Below are 15,278 nucleotides of genomic sequence, written 5' to 3'. Positions count from 1 at the left end.
CAGTGGGGTTTAGGGTTCTGGGCAGCAGGGGGGCGATGTGGTTTGAAGCGGGGGTGGAAGACAGGCGCGGAGGGGAAGGGGATGCACAGGCTGGAGGGGAGCCGAGGCGGGGCTGGTCTGTCTGGGCCGGAGGCTGGGGTGGCGAGTCAATCCCACATCCCCCCACTGCCTGGAAATGCCCAGAATGGTATATTTAGTACCATCCCACTTTAGTCTCCTGTCACTGTCAAACGCCACAAATCTGTTTCCAGAAAGCAGGGGCGGGAGCCACCCAGCACCTTCCCCCAAACCCAACACCGAGATTCTAATGACACGTCTGTGAGTCTTTTTAAAAACTCTCTCTCTGGCTACTGGGGTCCGTGACCACAAGTCACCAGGCTGGGGCGGAGGTGGATGTGGGGAACGCTTCCTGTCCTTGCGGTAGGGACTGGGTCCAGCGAGGGACAGGCCAACAGCTGGGCTGGGTGGGGCCGGTGGACACACATGGTGACGGGACAAGGTGAGCTCTTCCTCCCGAGACCACAGTGGCGAAGAAAGACAAGGGCCAGGCTCCGCCAGGTTGGCGAACACGCAGCACATGCGCAGCCGGGAGCCAGGCTGCTTTGGGGGCGGTGACCCTGGGAAGGACCCATGTGCTCCCACACACGCAGAGAGTGAGGACTGCAGGGCTCTGGTCCCGCACCCGGGGATGTGGGCCACGAATACTGCCACACACGTCCCCTCCTCCCTATGGACACTCCCACATGCACAGCTTAATTTCTGTGGATTCAGGGACCACACAGACCACCTCTGTTCCGTGGCTGTGTAAGAATCCTGGATGTGCAGGACGCCCCAGGTCAAGGCTGCTGGCTGTGACAGGGTATGGCCCAGAGCAGGAAGGAGGGTGGCTCCATCCCGCCCTTCACCTGACTCCTCGCAGAGCCTCGAACCTGGATCCGTGAACACATATCTGCTCCCAAGACCGTGGGGTTGGCGCGCGGGTGGGGCCGCAGGCGATCTCAGTCCGCAGGCCTGCAGCTGATTTCCTGTCGGATCTGGGGGCCGAGGGAACAACCCACGAGTCTGCCAGCTCCATGGGAGGACCACGCTCTGGGGCCTCCCTCCTTTGCTGACCTGGGGGCCCACGGATGCAGGGTCAGGGGAGCCTTGTGCACCAGAACTGAACCGGGTTCCAAGCTTCTACCTTGTGCGTTTGTGAAATCCATGAACTACCCAGCAGCTCAGCACAGGAAACTGCCCCCCTGGCTGTTCCAGGCAAGCACCAGAAGCCAGGACGTTGTGAGGAAAGTGATGCTTTTCATCAGAAATTAGTGATATTTCCTGCAGTGTGGGACTAGGTAAAGAAAGATCCTTCATCTGGCAGTCAGTTGGGAGGATGGGAAGAGTTAACCTAAAGATTTGTCTCCTTTTCAGTGGCTGTTGCTCTGAGCTAGGAGAAAGATTTTCTAAAAGCTGATGTTCTGGGAAATCATTTTCTGGCACCTCTACGTCCCCTTGTTAACCAAGTGCAGGCCAAGACTACTTTAGCCAAAGAGGCAGCTCAGGGCAGCACAGGGAACTGTGGCAGTGGTCAGGCCAGAGCCTCATCTCCTCCATGAACGGGGAGTAAGGGTGCAGTCCAGCTTTCCTCACAGGGCCATGCAAGGGCTTTGTAAACAGTCAGGAATGGACTGGGAGGAGTAGCCTTTCAACATGAGTTCTGAGGAGCCTGACTTGCAATCTCCCTATTTGTGCCAAGATGTGACGCCCTCAAGAGGCCATGTCAGAAATTTCAAAGCCATGGGAAGGAGAGGAAGGGGAGATTTGGAATGATTTTTTCCTAAATAAATGTATCACTTTGCTCATTTAATTTTCATTGGTTTATCGAGTTCTATTTATAAACAAGTGTATTCAGTTCTTATGATGGTAAGGTAGAGACCGCCTGAGCACTGGAAGTACAGTGAGTAAGTCAGGTCTCTGTTTTGATGGAGTTTATGGTCTAATGGGGGAGACACAGTATGAACACTACCAACAACAAAACAAGTAAGACAAGGGATGCCATTTACATTGTTGAGTGGAATATGGAGGGTTATGGGGTCAACAGTAATGCGGAAAGGAAGAGGATGCTTTATAGGGTGCTCAGTGTGGCCTTTGAGAAGTAGGTGAGAGCAGACAAGAACATTCTCCCACATCACTGGTAGGAATGTGTTGGAGAACAATTTGGCAATTTCCTTTTGCAGTACCCTGGCAAAATTACATACGAATTTACTCTTTAACACAACAACCCCAAGATACACTGGCGAGATATGAAAGGCCTCACACAAATTATTCAGTGGGCCTAGGGAACAGACAAAGCTACACCTGGCTCAAAAGGCACTTCTAAATGTTTATTTTCTACATAATTATAAAAGCTGCCCCAAACGACCAAACACTGAACCAGCTTCTGTCTGGGGAAGGAGCAAACGAATTTACTTTCTGAATCACCATAATGTGGCTTCCGGAACAAGAAATAATTATGAATCATCAACGTGTGCTGTTAGGACTCTCAGCCTTCTTTAGTCTCTGATAGACCAACCTCCAGATCCCACATTTGGGAAAGGCCCGCTGTGGGGACGTGATGGCCTCCACCCTCTGTGACTGCCATCCACATTCTACGTTTCTGTGTCTGAGGCCCTGCACCACTCATGGGCTGGATCTCCAGATGCCACACACTGAATCCACCAGTCCTACACCAACAAAAGCTTTGGCTATTTTTGTGCCCTGGATAAAATTTAGAGTCACTCAGGACCTAAATCTGTCTTGCTTCTGACCAAAAGTAAGCGACCCAGAGTGGCTGTTAAGAAAAGAAAATCGCCTGACCTGTCTGCCCTTCTCCAATCCCACAGGGTCCCCAGGAGGAGACCAAGCTCTGGTTCTGCACCCCCCCCCCCAGGCCCCCGAGCTGGCCCGGCCCAACCTCATCTGGGCCTTCTGGCTACAGATACCTCTTCCCTCCCCTGAAGGCCCTCCCCAAAGCGCCCTCTCCTGAGTCGCCCCCATTCTGCCCTGTCTAAAGGATGCTTTTCCTCTCAGTCCAGCTTTCAAGGCCCCTCGTCCTCCTCTGACCTCACACAGATCAGCCTGCTGGCCTCTCTCTTTCCCCCGTCCCAGGGGTCCCCATCTCTGGTTCGTGTGTCCCTCTGGACGGTGAGCAATTAAGGGCAGGACTGTACCATGTGGGGTGGAAACGGGAGGCTCTCAGTGGACTGTCATTGAGCTCCCTTTGTTCCGGGGTCCCAGAGAGGGCATGTGTCTGCAGGTTCTTCCCGAGCTCCGCAGGACAGTGGGGCAGCTGCTGGTCTGGGAATGGCTTCCACAGCACAGCGAGTCTCCATCAGAAGCCGCTCACATCTTCACTTTGCTGTGGGACTAGCCCCCCTCCCACAGCCAGGCTGCTGAGGTGGAGGGCAGGCTCCCGAGGGTCCCAGAGGCAGAGGCACTGGTCCAGTCCAGCTAGTCCTGCTAGTGACAAGGCTGAGGCGCCCCCTTTAGACGTAAAGCAAGACCCGGGTCTCTGTGCCTGGTGTGGGCCCAGGGAGGAGCTGCAGCACTGATCACCTGCCAGTTCTGCGTCTGAAGGGCTTCTCCCTCCCACCCAGAAATCTCAGTACTGCCCAGAGGAGGCCAGGGAGGCTTCATTTCTAAGGTATTTTTAGTCAGTTTTCATTACCGACTTTTTTCAAGAGCTGCTTCCATAAATGGCTCTGCACTCATGATTGCCGGTCCAGACCCCAGACAGCTTTAGACCCCAAATTAAAAGGGAACACCCGCACAGTCCACCACATCAAGTCGGTCAAGGCCAAAAATAGATCCAACGAGACTGAGCAAGGATACGATTCCCCAGTGCAATTCCGGGGAAAGAACTGAACTGTGGGAGTTTTCCGGAAAGACGTGGTCATAGCGACACATCCTTCTCTCCCGTGGGGAATGGGTTCCCATGAGGAGGTGGAGTGGGTGTACCTCCCTGTCCTGGGCCCCAGTGCTGGAGGAACCCCATCAGTGGGCAGGGCCCATTCTTTCAGGCTTAAAGACGATGTGAGATGCGTGGTACCAGATTCCCTGTAGGTGGCAAAATTAGGATGGGAGGGTCACCTGTCAATGAAGTTCTGCTGTCAAAGGGAGCACCCCAGCCCCTGAGAATGCCTACTGAAGCCACCTTCCTCCAGGCAGGGCCCTGGGAGGAGTGGAGGTCCCAGGGAAGTGTTTAGGGAGATGCTGCACCCATGGTCAGCCTCCACAAAGACAGGGAGGGCAGGCCCTGCTCTGCCCCAGCTGATGGGGCCCGGGCTCCTGCCCCTGCTCTCAGCCCCTGTCTCCCGCTGTGTTCTTCCTCCCCTCACCTTGCCAGTCTGCCCCATGCACCTGCCACACAGGGGCTGGGGTGCACAGTGGGAGGGGGGATGTCATGGAGAATCAGATCTGGCCCCTGTTCTCAGGTTGTTCATGGTTTCTTAGGGAGCAGGAGAAAGGGGCAAGGCATGGCTCTGAATGAGGCTGGCAGAAAGTGACTCAAATCCTAAGAAAAATACATAGGATGGGGGATCAGGGCTCTAAATTATGGAGGGTGCTGTGGGGAGAAGGGTCAGTGACACTTTCCTAGAAAACAGATTTGAGAGTGGTGGGAGACTTCTGACAAGCAGAAATGCAAGAGAGTATTTGAGGCAAAGGCACAGGGTTGGGAAATAATGTGCCAGCTCCCATTTTTTAAGCACCCAACTGTGTCAGGCATCACACTGGGCACGTTACACGTTACACACACCACTTCTGTTAATGCTTACCTAACTCTTTTAGTCATCTGTTGCTGTGTAACACAGCAGCTTAGTAATTATTAATTGTAGAGCTTAGAACAAGAAACATTTATTATTTAACATATTTCTGAGGGTCAGGAATCTAGGGATTTAGCCGGGTGGGTCTGGCTGGGACCTGGCTGGGACGAACAAATCTACTAAGCTCACTCATGTGGCTGCTGGTGGCAGGCTTCTGTTCTTCATGGTGTCCACCTCTCCCTGGGGTTGCTCATGGCATTCACAGCATGACTTCCCCCAGAATCAGCAATCTGGTGGGGATGCAGGGAGTGGCAGAGTGTTGGACCCAAGATGGAAGCTGTAGTCTTTTCTACCTAGTCTCAGAAGTGACATATCATCACCACTCTCATGTTCTATTGGTCACACCAGTGCTGGCAGACCAGTGCTGGCACAGTATGGCAGGGACCTGCACAAGGGCATAAACACCAGGAGACAGGATCACTGAGAACCAGGCCAGAGGACACAAGAACTCAGTGGAAGAGGCATTATTTGCCCAGTTTTATAGATGAGAACATGGATGGTCAGGGAAGGTAACTGATTTGCATGGGTTCACAGGAGCACCCAAAGTGGGATGAGAGTCTAGGTGTATCTGACTCCAAAGTTTGTATTTTCCCCTCATTCAAAGCCTCAGCACACTGGGGGCATATCAAGGGAACACCATGTGGTTAAGCTGGACTAGAACACTGGACACAGTGTACGAGACTCAAGGAATTTGAATGCTGGCATGAAGGGACACACAGAGGGAACCTGAGCAGGGAAATTGTCTTGAGTGGATTTTCACTGGAGGAACTGGAGTTCTAAAACATGCCAAGAGCTTTTCACCTTCATGCCTCCCCTCCACCTGAACACCTTTTCCTCCTACCCCCTTCTGACTAAATTCTACCCTTCTTCAAGATCCAGCACAAATGTTACCTCCTGCCGAGCTTTCTCTGTCCTCCAGCCAGGAGAACCTTCCTCCTCTTCTTCTGGCCTTGTTTGTCTCCCACAAAATGAGGGGAAGACCTGGTCTGTCTTCCACTGTGCTGAACCGTTCTGCTCCTGTTTGCTGAGTGCATGAATGGTCATTCCTCCCATTTCACCATAATTTATAGCTATAACAAGCAGACCTTGGGCTGGGGCTGTACTCTGGAATAGGCCCCAAGATAACCAGGAAGGGGAATGGCACACAGTGAGTTCCTAGTAGTGTTAAGGAATGGCCACAGACCGAACAATCCAACATCCTCTATACCCAGGTCTTACAGCCTTTAGCTTCCCCAGAACTCACTGTATTCAGAGCCCTTGGCTGCTCAGAGCACAGAGCCAGCAGCTAAAGGAAATAACCGGATTCTACTTCTGGTCTTGTTACTAACTAGCTGGCCTTGGACTAAAAACAGATAAAGCTAACATTTATTGAGTATTTACCAGGCACTGTTTCAGCACTTGGCACAGATTATCTCATTTAACACAGCAATCCTATGACACAGGAACTATTATCTCTCCCATTTTATAGAGGAGGAAACCGAGGCCCAGAGCATTAAATAATTTACACAAAAATCATATAAACAGTATCTTAGGTCAGGTTTCCTGGGAAAAAGTCCCTAAGTCAGAAGGTTTGGTGGAGAGTACTCTCTGTAAGGAATGGAGGCAGCAGGACTGAGCTCTGCTGAACAGTGATGTGGACCCACAAAGGCCTCAGCCCATTCCTCCTGCACAGGGAGCTCTGGGGCTGGGGGCCGTTCAAAGCAGTCCTCCTTGAGACGAGGGGGCTGGACATTTACACCCCCATAAACTAGCCATTAAGTGTGGGGTGCTGCTGAGGAGGAGGCCGACCCTGGGTGAGCAGCTCCTGTGCACCTGGCTGCTTAGCGCCTAGAGGAAGACTCGCCGCCGGTCAGAAGCCCACCCTCCAGGCAGCTTACTCCTGAAGAGAAGACATGGCAAATACCGCAGCAGCCATTACAAACAGCAAGTGGCAGAATGGGGATCTGAACCCAGGCAGCCTGATCCTGAAATGGATCCTGAAACCCACTCAGCTGCAGGTCCCTAAGGGGATGGTTGGGCTAGGGGGAGAGTGTAGATCAGCAGGGCAGGCCCTTCCCTCGGATCGCTGGCCGCTCTTTCTGAGCACTGCCAGGCACTTGCTAAGGGTTTAAATGCCTTAACCTATTTAAGTGTTGCACCAGGATATAGGCACATTATCCTGATGTTAAAGGTGAGGAAACAGATGTGGAGGCTCTTAGTAACTTGTGCAACATCTCACAGCTCTCAAGTGGCAGACCCAGGATTGAAACCTGGCGTCCTCCTCCAAAGTAGCCCACACCTCTGGCCTCCCAGTGGCAGGGGCAAGCCTCCTCACTGCTGTGATCCACTTTTCATATCCACCTGTGGACCTGGGTACCCAGGAACTGAGCCAGTCACTTACAGTCCTTGAGACTCCATTTCCTCCCCTGCCTACAGGGGGTGGTAGTAGACATTTGCCCCAGAAGGGTAAGAAACACCGAGGAGATGGATGTGGGGAAGGAGGCAGTTATCAGGGATTCACAGGGGACACCATCCTGGTGGACTGACAGGGTTTTAGAGAAAAGGGAGCCACCTTCGACTCTTGGAAAGTGATCTGTGAAATGAAAGACAATATTTGCAAACCACTTATCTGATAAGGAAGTAATATCCAAAATAGATAAGGAACTCAATAGCATACAACTCAATAGCAATAATAATAATAATAATAATCCAATTAAAAATGGGCGGAGAGGGGCACCTGGGTGGCTCAGTTGGTTAACTGTCTGCCTTTGGCTTAGGTCATGATCCCAGGGTCCTGGGATCAAGCCTCAGAGAGGGCTCCCTGCTCAGCGGGGAGCCTGTTTCTCCCTCTCCCTCTGCCTGCCTCTCCCTCTGCTTGTGTCTCTCTCAGTCGCTCTCTGCCAAATAAATAAATTTTTAAAAAATCTTTAAAAATGGGCAGAGGAACTGAATAGATATTCTTCCAAAGAAGACATCCAGATGTCCAACAGACACATGAAAAGGTGCTCAATATCACTCGGCATCGGAGAAATGCAAATCAAAACCACAATAAGCTACACCTCACACCTGTTACAATGGCTATCCTCAAGAAGACAAGAGATAACAAGTGTTGGTAAGGATGTGGAGAAAAGGGAACACTTGTCCACTGTTGGTAAGAATGTACACTGGTGTAGCCATTGTGAAATCATTACAGAGGTTCCTTGAAAAACTGAAAACAGAGCTACCATATGATCCAGCATACAAACTTCAGAGAATAGATCCAAAGGAAATGAAAACAGGATCCCGAAGTGATCGCGGCACTCCCATGTTCACTGCACATTATTCACAACAGCTACGATAGAGAAACAACCTAAGTGTGCATCAACAGGTAAATGGACAAAAAAAAATGTGATGTGTACATACGACAGAGTATCATTCAGTCATGAAAAAGAAGGCAATCCTGTCATTGGTGACAAAATGGGCTGGACTTTGAGGGCATTATGCAAAGTGAAATAAGCCAGACGGAGAAGACAAATGACTGCATGGTGAAATCATGCTATGCTAAGTGAAATCTTGGGGAAAAAAGTCAGAATCATAGAGATAGAGAGTAGAAAGTTGTTGCCAGGGGCTTAAGGGTGGGGGATATTGGAGAGATTTAAAAGGGTACAAACATCCAGCTGTAAGAGGAATAAGGTCTTGTACCCCTGGGGCTAATCATACATTATATGTTCATAAAAAAATTTAAAAATTAAAAAAAAAGATGAATACGGTCTGAGGACCTAATGTAAAATATAAGGACTAGAGCTGATGACACAATAGTGTGTAATTGAAATCTGTGAGGTGACCAATGTGGTGATTAACTAGCTGTGGAGAATCCTGTGACAATGCCTCTGTGTAACAAGTCACCACGTAGTATACTTTGGATATCTTATAATTTTATATGTCAATTACACATTGATAAAGCTAAGTTAATTTTTAATAAGAGATGCCACCTTTGGGCACATGGCCACATTAACGGCTTTTAAGATGGACAAAGGATTTACTGTTAAATGACAGGTGAAGTAGCAAGACAGTAGGCATTTATGTCCCATTTTATAAAAAAATAATAAAATGTTAATATCTGTATTGATAAAATGTCAGGGCTGATTGGGGAGACTACAGCAAAGGATTAAAATGCTGGTTTTCTCTGAAGTGGAGAGAGGGTTGCAAAGGGCTTCCATATTTTTTTTTATTTTTTTTTATAAACATATAATATATTTTTATCCCCAGGGGTACAGGTCTGTGAATCGCCAGGTTTACACACTTCACAGCACTCACCATAGCACATACCCTCCCCAATGTCCATAATCCCACCCCCCCTCTCCCAACCCCCCTCCCCCCATCAACCCTCAGTTTGTTTTGTGAGATTAAGAGTCACTTATGGTTTGTCTCCCTCCCAATCCCATCTTGTTTCATTTACTCTTCTCCTACCCCCTTAACCCCCCATGTTGCATCTCCTCTCCCTCATATCAGGGAGATCATATGATAGTTGTCTTTCTCAGATTGACTTATTTCGCTAAGCATGATACCCTCTAGGTCCATCCACGTCGTCGCAAATGGCAAGATTTAATTTCTTTTGATGGCTGCATAGTATTCCATTGTGTATATATACCACATCTTCTTTATCCATTCATCTGTTGATGGACATCTAGGTTCTTTCCATAGTTTGGCTATTGTAGACATTGCTGCTATAAACATTCGGGTACACGTGCTCCTTTTTTTCTTTTTTTAAAAAATTTTACTTATTTATTTGACAGACAGAGATCACAGGTAGGCAGGGAGACAGAGAGAAGGAAGGGAAGCAGACTCCCTGCTGAGCAGAGAACCCGATGAGGGGCTCGATCCCAGGACCCTGGGATCAAGACCTGAGTCGAAGGCAGAGGCTTTAACCCACTGGGCCACCCAGGCGCCCCCATATTTTATGTTTCTGAACATATGGTCTGATTTTCTATAATGAAATTCTACAATTAATACATATGGTATGAATTTTTTATGGTGAACATTCATTAGTTCTATAAAACCCCCAAATGAAGATATTTTTAAAATAAGAATCTCAGTTTACAACCTACATTCCACACAGTCCAATTCCGCCACACTTAATGCACCTAATGATGGGCCAGGGCCCCACAGGGGTGGAGAGGCGGCTTCTATACAGGAGAAGAGCAGAAGAGCAGAGGAGCAGGGAGTGGACCTGCTAGGTGGCCTTGGGAAAATCACCTAACTTCTCTGAGCTTCACTCTCCTCTTTTCCAAAACATAGATGTGACTGTGACTGTGATTGTGATGCAAATGAAGGCACAGACCTGGACATTCTGGGCATGAGGTCCTCACCAGGCATCATCTCACATGCTCCCAGAACAGCTCCAGTGGGTGGGTACCCTGAGTGCCTCCATTTTACAGAGGAAGAAACTGAGGCTCCTGGAGGTGGACTAGAAGACCCACACCACACTCACAGCAGGTGGTGGCACTGAGATGCAGATTCTGTCTGAGTCCATGGTCAGAACCCCCCATCCAGGTCCCGTCTGCCCTCCCCTGTCCCTCGGCTCCTGGTTTCCAGATGGGGGGGGGGTGTCACTGTCTACACCACTTGACAACTATCTCTGTGGCTTATGCATTTATTATTTGCATCCCCCCCTCCGAAGGCTGGTTCCATGAGGGCTGGACTTGGTTAGGCTCACTGTCACATCCCAGTAACCAGAACTGTGCCTGGCACACAGCAGATATCACATGACTATTTCTTGAGTGAATTCATGAAAAATGAAAGAATTCCCTAGTAAAGAACCAAAGAAAGTGACCCTGGGGTCAAGGACACCAAGCATTGCCCCTTCAAGGTCACAGGGCTGAGGAGGACGTGGGCCAGATTCCTCATTTCCACAGCCCTGCTGCCCCCAAATCCAACACCTCAGGTCAACACCCCCGTCCTCGAGGCACAGGAGTAAGTCTGCTCAGAGAAGGGCTGGGACAACAGTGAAGACGGCTCCATGCATTTCTGGCTAGACCTCTGCTTGCAGGGCTATCTGTGCCTCAGTTTCTCAACCTGGAACTCGGCATCTGCTACTCCTCTGACTCAAGGTGGGGAAGGACCAGGAGGAACACGCAGAGTCAGTCCTTCCCTCCTCATTCCTCCCTCACCAGCTGCAGGGCTGGCCCCAGGTGCCTAAGGTACTGCCGGTCAGACCCACCCTCCAGCCCAGGGCATGGGGTGGTGCGGTGAGGAGCTGTCTCCCGCACAGGGCCATGGGTCAGGGCTGGGAGGCCCCTCGCTTCCTGACACCATCGCTGTGGACTGGACGAGAAAGCAGAGACCCAGGGAGGGAAGGCAGGTGACTCAGGACAGGAAGGAATCAGTGGTGGGTCCAGGCAGTGTAAGAATGTGAATGCTGCCTCCCAGCTCAGGGCACTCCTGAGTGGAGCCAAGAGTGTACAGTCTAAGACGGACAGGCCAGGCAGGGGCCCCAGCTCTGACCACAGCCCCGGCCTCCCTCCAGAGATGCTGTCAGCCATGACACAGGTGTCCTAAAGCATCTGCTTGGGCACAGATGCCCAGCCTGTGGGCCGGAGGCCTGTGACAGGCCCAAGGCCTCTGGTCCCACAGGCTGCCGTGGATGGTCAGGGGCCTACCAGGCACCGGGTCTGGCTTCTCAGGAGCAAATGAGGCCAGTAGGAGAGGTGGAGCTGGAGGTGCAGGTACAGGTGCCCAGGTGTGGGCGTGGATACCGCCATGACTCTGCCATCAGGCTCTGTGGCGGTTCAAGAGCCTGGGGCCTGGGTCTCCAAAGAAGCAAAGACTCCTGCTAGGTGTCTAACCCTCCCACCCCCACAGCCTAGGTAATTACCAGTTAAACCACTTACACTGCAAAAGTTCTACTAGTGCAATTAGTACATCAGAATAAAGAGGCCCTCTGACAGCTGGCTGGGCCCGCCCACAGACTGGGCTTCCACCAAACAAAGATCTGCTTGTTAATCCCACAGCATCAGAGGCCTTAGATCTTAATGAAACACACACAGACAGTGTGGGAAGAAGCTGGCATCAGGAATCCACAGGCCCTGGATGATGCCATGGATGAGCTGTGTGGCCCTGGGCTGGCCATTTAACCTCTCTGAGCCCATGCAAAGGGGGCTTGTAAAACAGCTTACATGTCACTAGATGGGTGCAACAAAGGCTCTTCAGGTGCTCGTTTTTATTCTAAAAATAGGTATAGGCACCTTTTGGTTGCCTTTTAAAATCTGTTTCTGGGTTGCACATAAGAAGTGTGGGACATTCCCAACACACCCAACCAAGGCTGGGCAGCAGCAGGCAGGGAGCTGGGGCAGCAGGGACCAGTCCAGGTGCACCTACTAGAGGGCTGATTTTCTGCTCCTCCCATCTATCAACCCATCCCACAATACCCCTGACGATGCACTGATCTCAGTGAGCCCCATTTTACAAGAAGGGATCTGTGGCTCCAAGAGGGCAAGGGGCTTCCCTGAGGTCACACAGTGGAGGCAAGAGAGAAATCAGGTTTGTCTGAGCTAAGGGTACTGGGTACTGTTTGATTCGCAGTAAGAGCTCCCACCAAGGCTGTGCACGCCTTCACCCAGGGGATGCTGGGGAAGCTGGACACTGGCTGGGCAGAGACTCACTCTAATGGATGTTGCCCTTAGGGACATTCTCAGGGATGACTGTATCCACAACCCTTCTTGGTTCTGGCCCCAGGTCAGCCTGTCCTGAGGAAAGGGCTCTAGTTTCAGTTCCACACATGGTCTCTTTCATCATGAGTCCCCCACCCTGCCCTTAACCAAGAAGGTGGCATTCAGAACCCATTGACCCAGTCCTATGCCTGGCACCAGGCTCTCAGCAGAGGTTAACAGCCACTTCCTGCTGCTCACTCCCCACCTCAGCCCACCCACCAGCTCTGGGTGTGGTGGACAGAGGTCTCCTTGGCTGTCCATTCTGCCTGCCCTTATAGAGGAAGCAAACGGCTGAAAACCCCACAAAACCTGCTGCTGCTGCTCCATCCCCTGGGTTTCTCTGCCTAAACCCCTCTGGAAGCTCTCTCCACCTTGAAAGCCTGCCCTCCTGACAGTAGAAATATCATCTCCTTGAGGACCCGATGTAGGGCCTGTCCTGACTGGGCCACGGAGAGGCTGTGCTGTCCTGGGCATGACATTGCTTCTCTGAGCCTCACTGTCCTCATTCTGGGAGATGGGGAGGAATATCATGTCTGTTCCCGGGGTTGTGGGGAGGGGTAAGTATGATGCTGTACGTGAAGGGATGCTTGTGGCATTGGCAAGGGTTCTGTCTCCACTTCAGCCTGAGCTGTAGTCCTTCAATCCCACATCCAGTCTGGTGTCTGCTCCAGCCCAGAACCCTGGTCCTCACTGGCCACAGACAGGAAGCAAAGCAGATAGGGGACATTCACGACTGCAGATCAAAGAGCATTTAGTAATGGGGAGACATCTTTGAGTACTCTAACCACAAATGGGTCCACGACTTGGAGAAAAATTACTGTAGAAAGGAAAGGCTGGGCTTTGTGTGGAAGAACGAGGAGGGTCCAAGGGGCCTACTAGGTCCTTCCACAGGCCTGGACACACACTGCATGCCAGCCATGTCCCAGGTGCTAGGCCCAGGGTGACAAGACCACTGACTGCCTCACTGAGCTCAGAGTCTACTCCTTCCCGCCTGCTGCCTTGGCAGCCACACCCTCACCTGCAGGAGCTGGGGCTCTGGCCAGGGAACAGGCAGCTGTGCACTCAGGACATCTGGGTTCTCAGCTTCGGTCACTTTGATGATGTGACCGGGGCTTTCCACACTGAACTTTGTCCTTCTCTCCGGTACTGCCCTTATCACTGTGACAGCATCCCAGCCTGTTTACTCATCTGTCTCCCCGGAACCAAACTGTCTTCCTGGCACTGTCCCGTCCACCCGACAAGAGATGATTCCCGGGTGTGTTCGGGGGCGGGACGAACGCGCACATCCCTGGGACTCACATTCGCGCCCCCACCCGCCTTGGACTTGGCCCTGAGCTCCGCACTTCTCACCCCTCCTTGGGGGCGTGGCCACGACCAGGGACACCTGTTCGAGGCGGGGGCGCGCACTGGCCAAGGCGGTGCACTTGCCCCTGCCGCGCTGCCCGCGAGGGGTCCCCGGCCCCATCCGCACCCGCGCGTCCACGCGGAGGCCGAACAGTCATCTGGGCCCCAGACGCCCAGCCGGCGGCCGCACTCACCCATGTTGACGAAGCTCATGACCAGGTCGGCGCGGCCCGGGGGCCACTCCGGGGGGCCGCCGTCCTCGTCGTCGTCGTCGGCCATGGCGTGGTACAGGTCCAGCATGAAGAGCGGCGCCGACGCGGGCACCCGGGCGGCGGCGGGCGGCGCGCGGGGCCGGGGCCGCCCGGGCAGCCCCAGCACAGCCAGTATCTCGCGCTGCATGTCGCGGCGCTCGCGCGGGCCCAGGCGGCGGACGGGGCAGCCGGCGGGGGGACGCGGGCCGGGGCCACCGCCGCTCAGCGCGCACAGCGCCAGACCCACGAGCCACAGCGGCCCGGGGCGCGCGGCCATGGCGGGCCGGGCGGGCGCTCAGCGGGTGCGCATCCGCTCCGCGGCCGAGCGAGGGCCGGGGCCGCCCCGACGGCGAGCGGCGGGCGAGGCTCGGGGTCGGCGCCTCCGGTCGGGGTCGCCGGCGGCCGCGGCGCTACCTCAGACCGCCTCCCGCGCCGCACCTGCTGGGCTCCCGGCGGCGTCGACAAGACCTCCGCCGCCTCGCGTAGGCGCTCCTCCGGGGTCCGGGGACTGGGGACTGGCGGCCAACCTGTCTGTGGCCGCTGTGCGGTCGGTCGGCTACTGCCGAGGCCGCTTCCGAGGCAGGGGCGACGGGCGAGCTCCCGTTGGCCCTGAGGGCGGCGCGGACCCGCGGACACCTCTTTAGTGGGACCTGCCGTCCGTGCCGCGCGCCCCGCCTCCGCCGCCTGTGGGGACCGCGGGCCGCCGTCAGGCCCCGCCCCTCCCGCCCCGACCAATGGCGGCGCGGGGCGAGGCCAAAGCCGTGGAGTCGACGCCCGGGAAGGGGCTGTGGATTTCTGTTAGTGTCGCGGGTGCAGGCTTCCCCGAGATGTGAGCCGTCGTTGGTGCTGGACGGGTCGGGTGAGGGGTCCCCTGTCCAGCCGTCGGGGCTTCGCGACCCTGCTGGGCTCCTCTCCCAACTGCTGGGGGCGCCGTGGGGCGAGGGCGGGGCCTTGTCCTGGGGTTCCCAGGATAGCGGCCCCGTACGGGGAAATCCGGGACTTGCGCTCCCGCGGGACGTGTCCTCCAGCGCGGTTCCGCCAGCGTACTGACCCGGCAGCCTCGCCTGGTGCGCAGAGGATTGCTCGAGGACCTGAAAGGCCTCAGTAGGGTCTAGAGGTAGAGGGACCCCGCTGGTGCCAGTTGCGGCGGGAGAGTGGGACGCGTTCCTCTG

At 53.7% G+C, this 15,278-nt stretch overlaps 1 protein-coding gene across 7 annotated transcripts in view; it reads right to left on the bottom strand.

Moving 5' to 3' along the window:
- BMP8B (bone morphogenetic protein 8b) overlaps nt 1-14,792 on the bottom strand; it is a 33,387-nt gene extending 18,595 nt beyond the window's left edge. For 6 of the 7 annotated variants that reach the window (XR_007126588.1, XM_047725644.1, XM_047725647.1 and 3 more), the window contains exon 1: nt 14,050-14,792. Coding sequence is in view for 6 of the 7 variants with exons in the window: in XM_047725644.1 (XP_047581600.1) it covers nt 14,050-14,383 (334 nt within the window). In the remaining variant the exon portion in view is untranslated. The remainder of the gene's footprint in view (nt 1-14,049) is intronic. The other variant, XM_047725645.1, reaches the window with a different exon arrangement.
- Nucleotides 14,793-15,278: the final 486 nt, after the last annotated feature.

This window comes from Lutra lutra, chromosome 4 (assembly GCF_902655055.1).
Source record: "Lutra lutra chromosome 4, mLutLut1.2, whole genome shotgun sequence".
NCBI classification, from domain to species: Eukaryota; Metazoa; Chordata; class Mammalia; order Carnivora; family Mustelidae; genus Lutra; species Lutra lutra.
The sequence above is the reverse complement of the archived record's forward strand: the minus strand, read 5'-3'. Positions and strand labels throughout refer to the sequence as shown.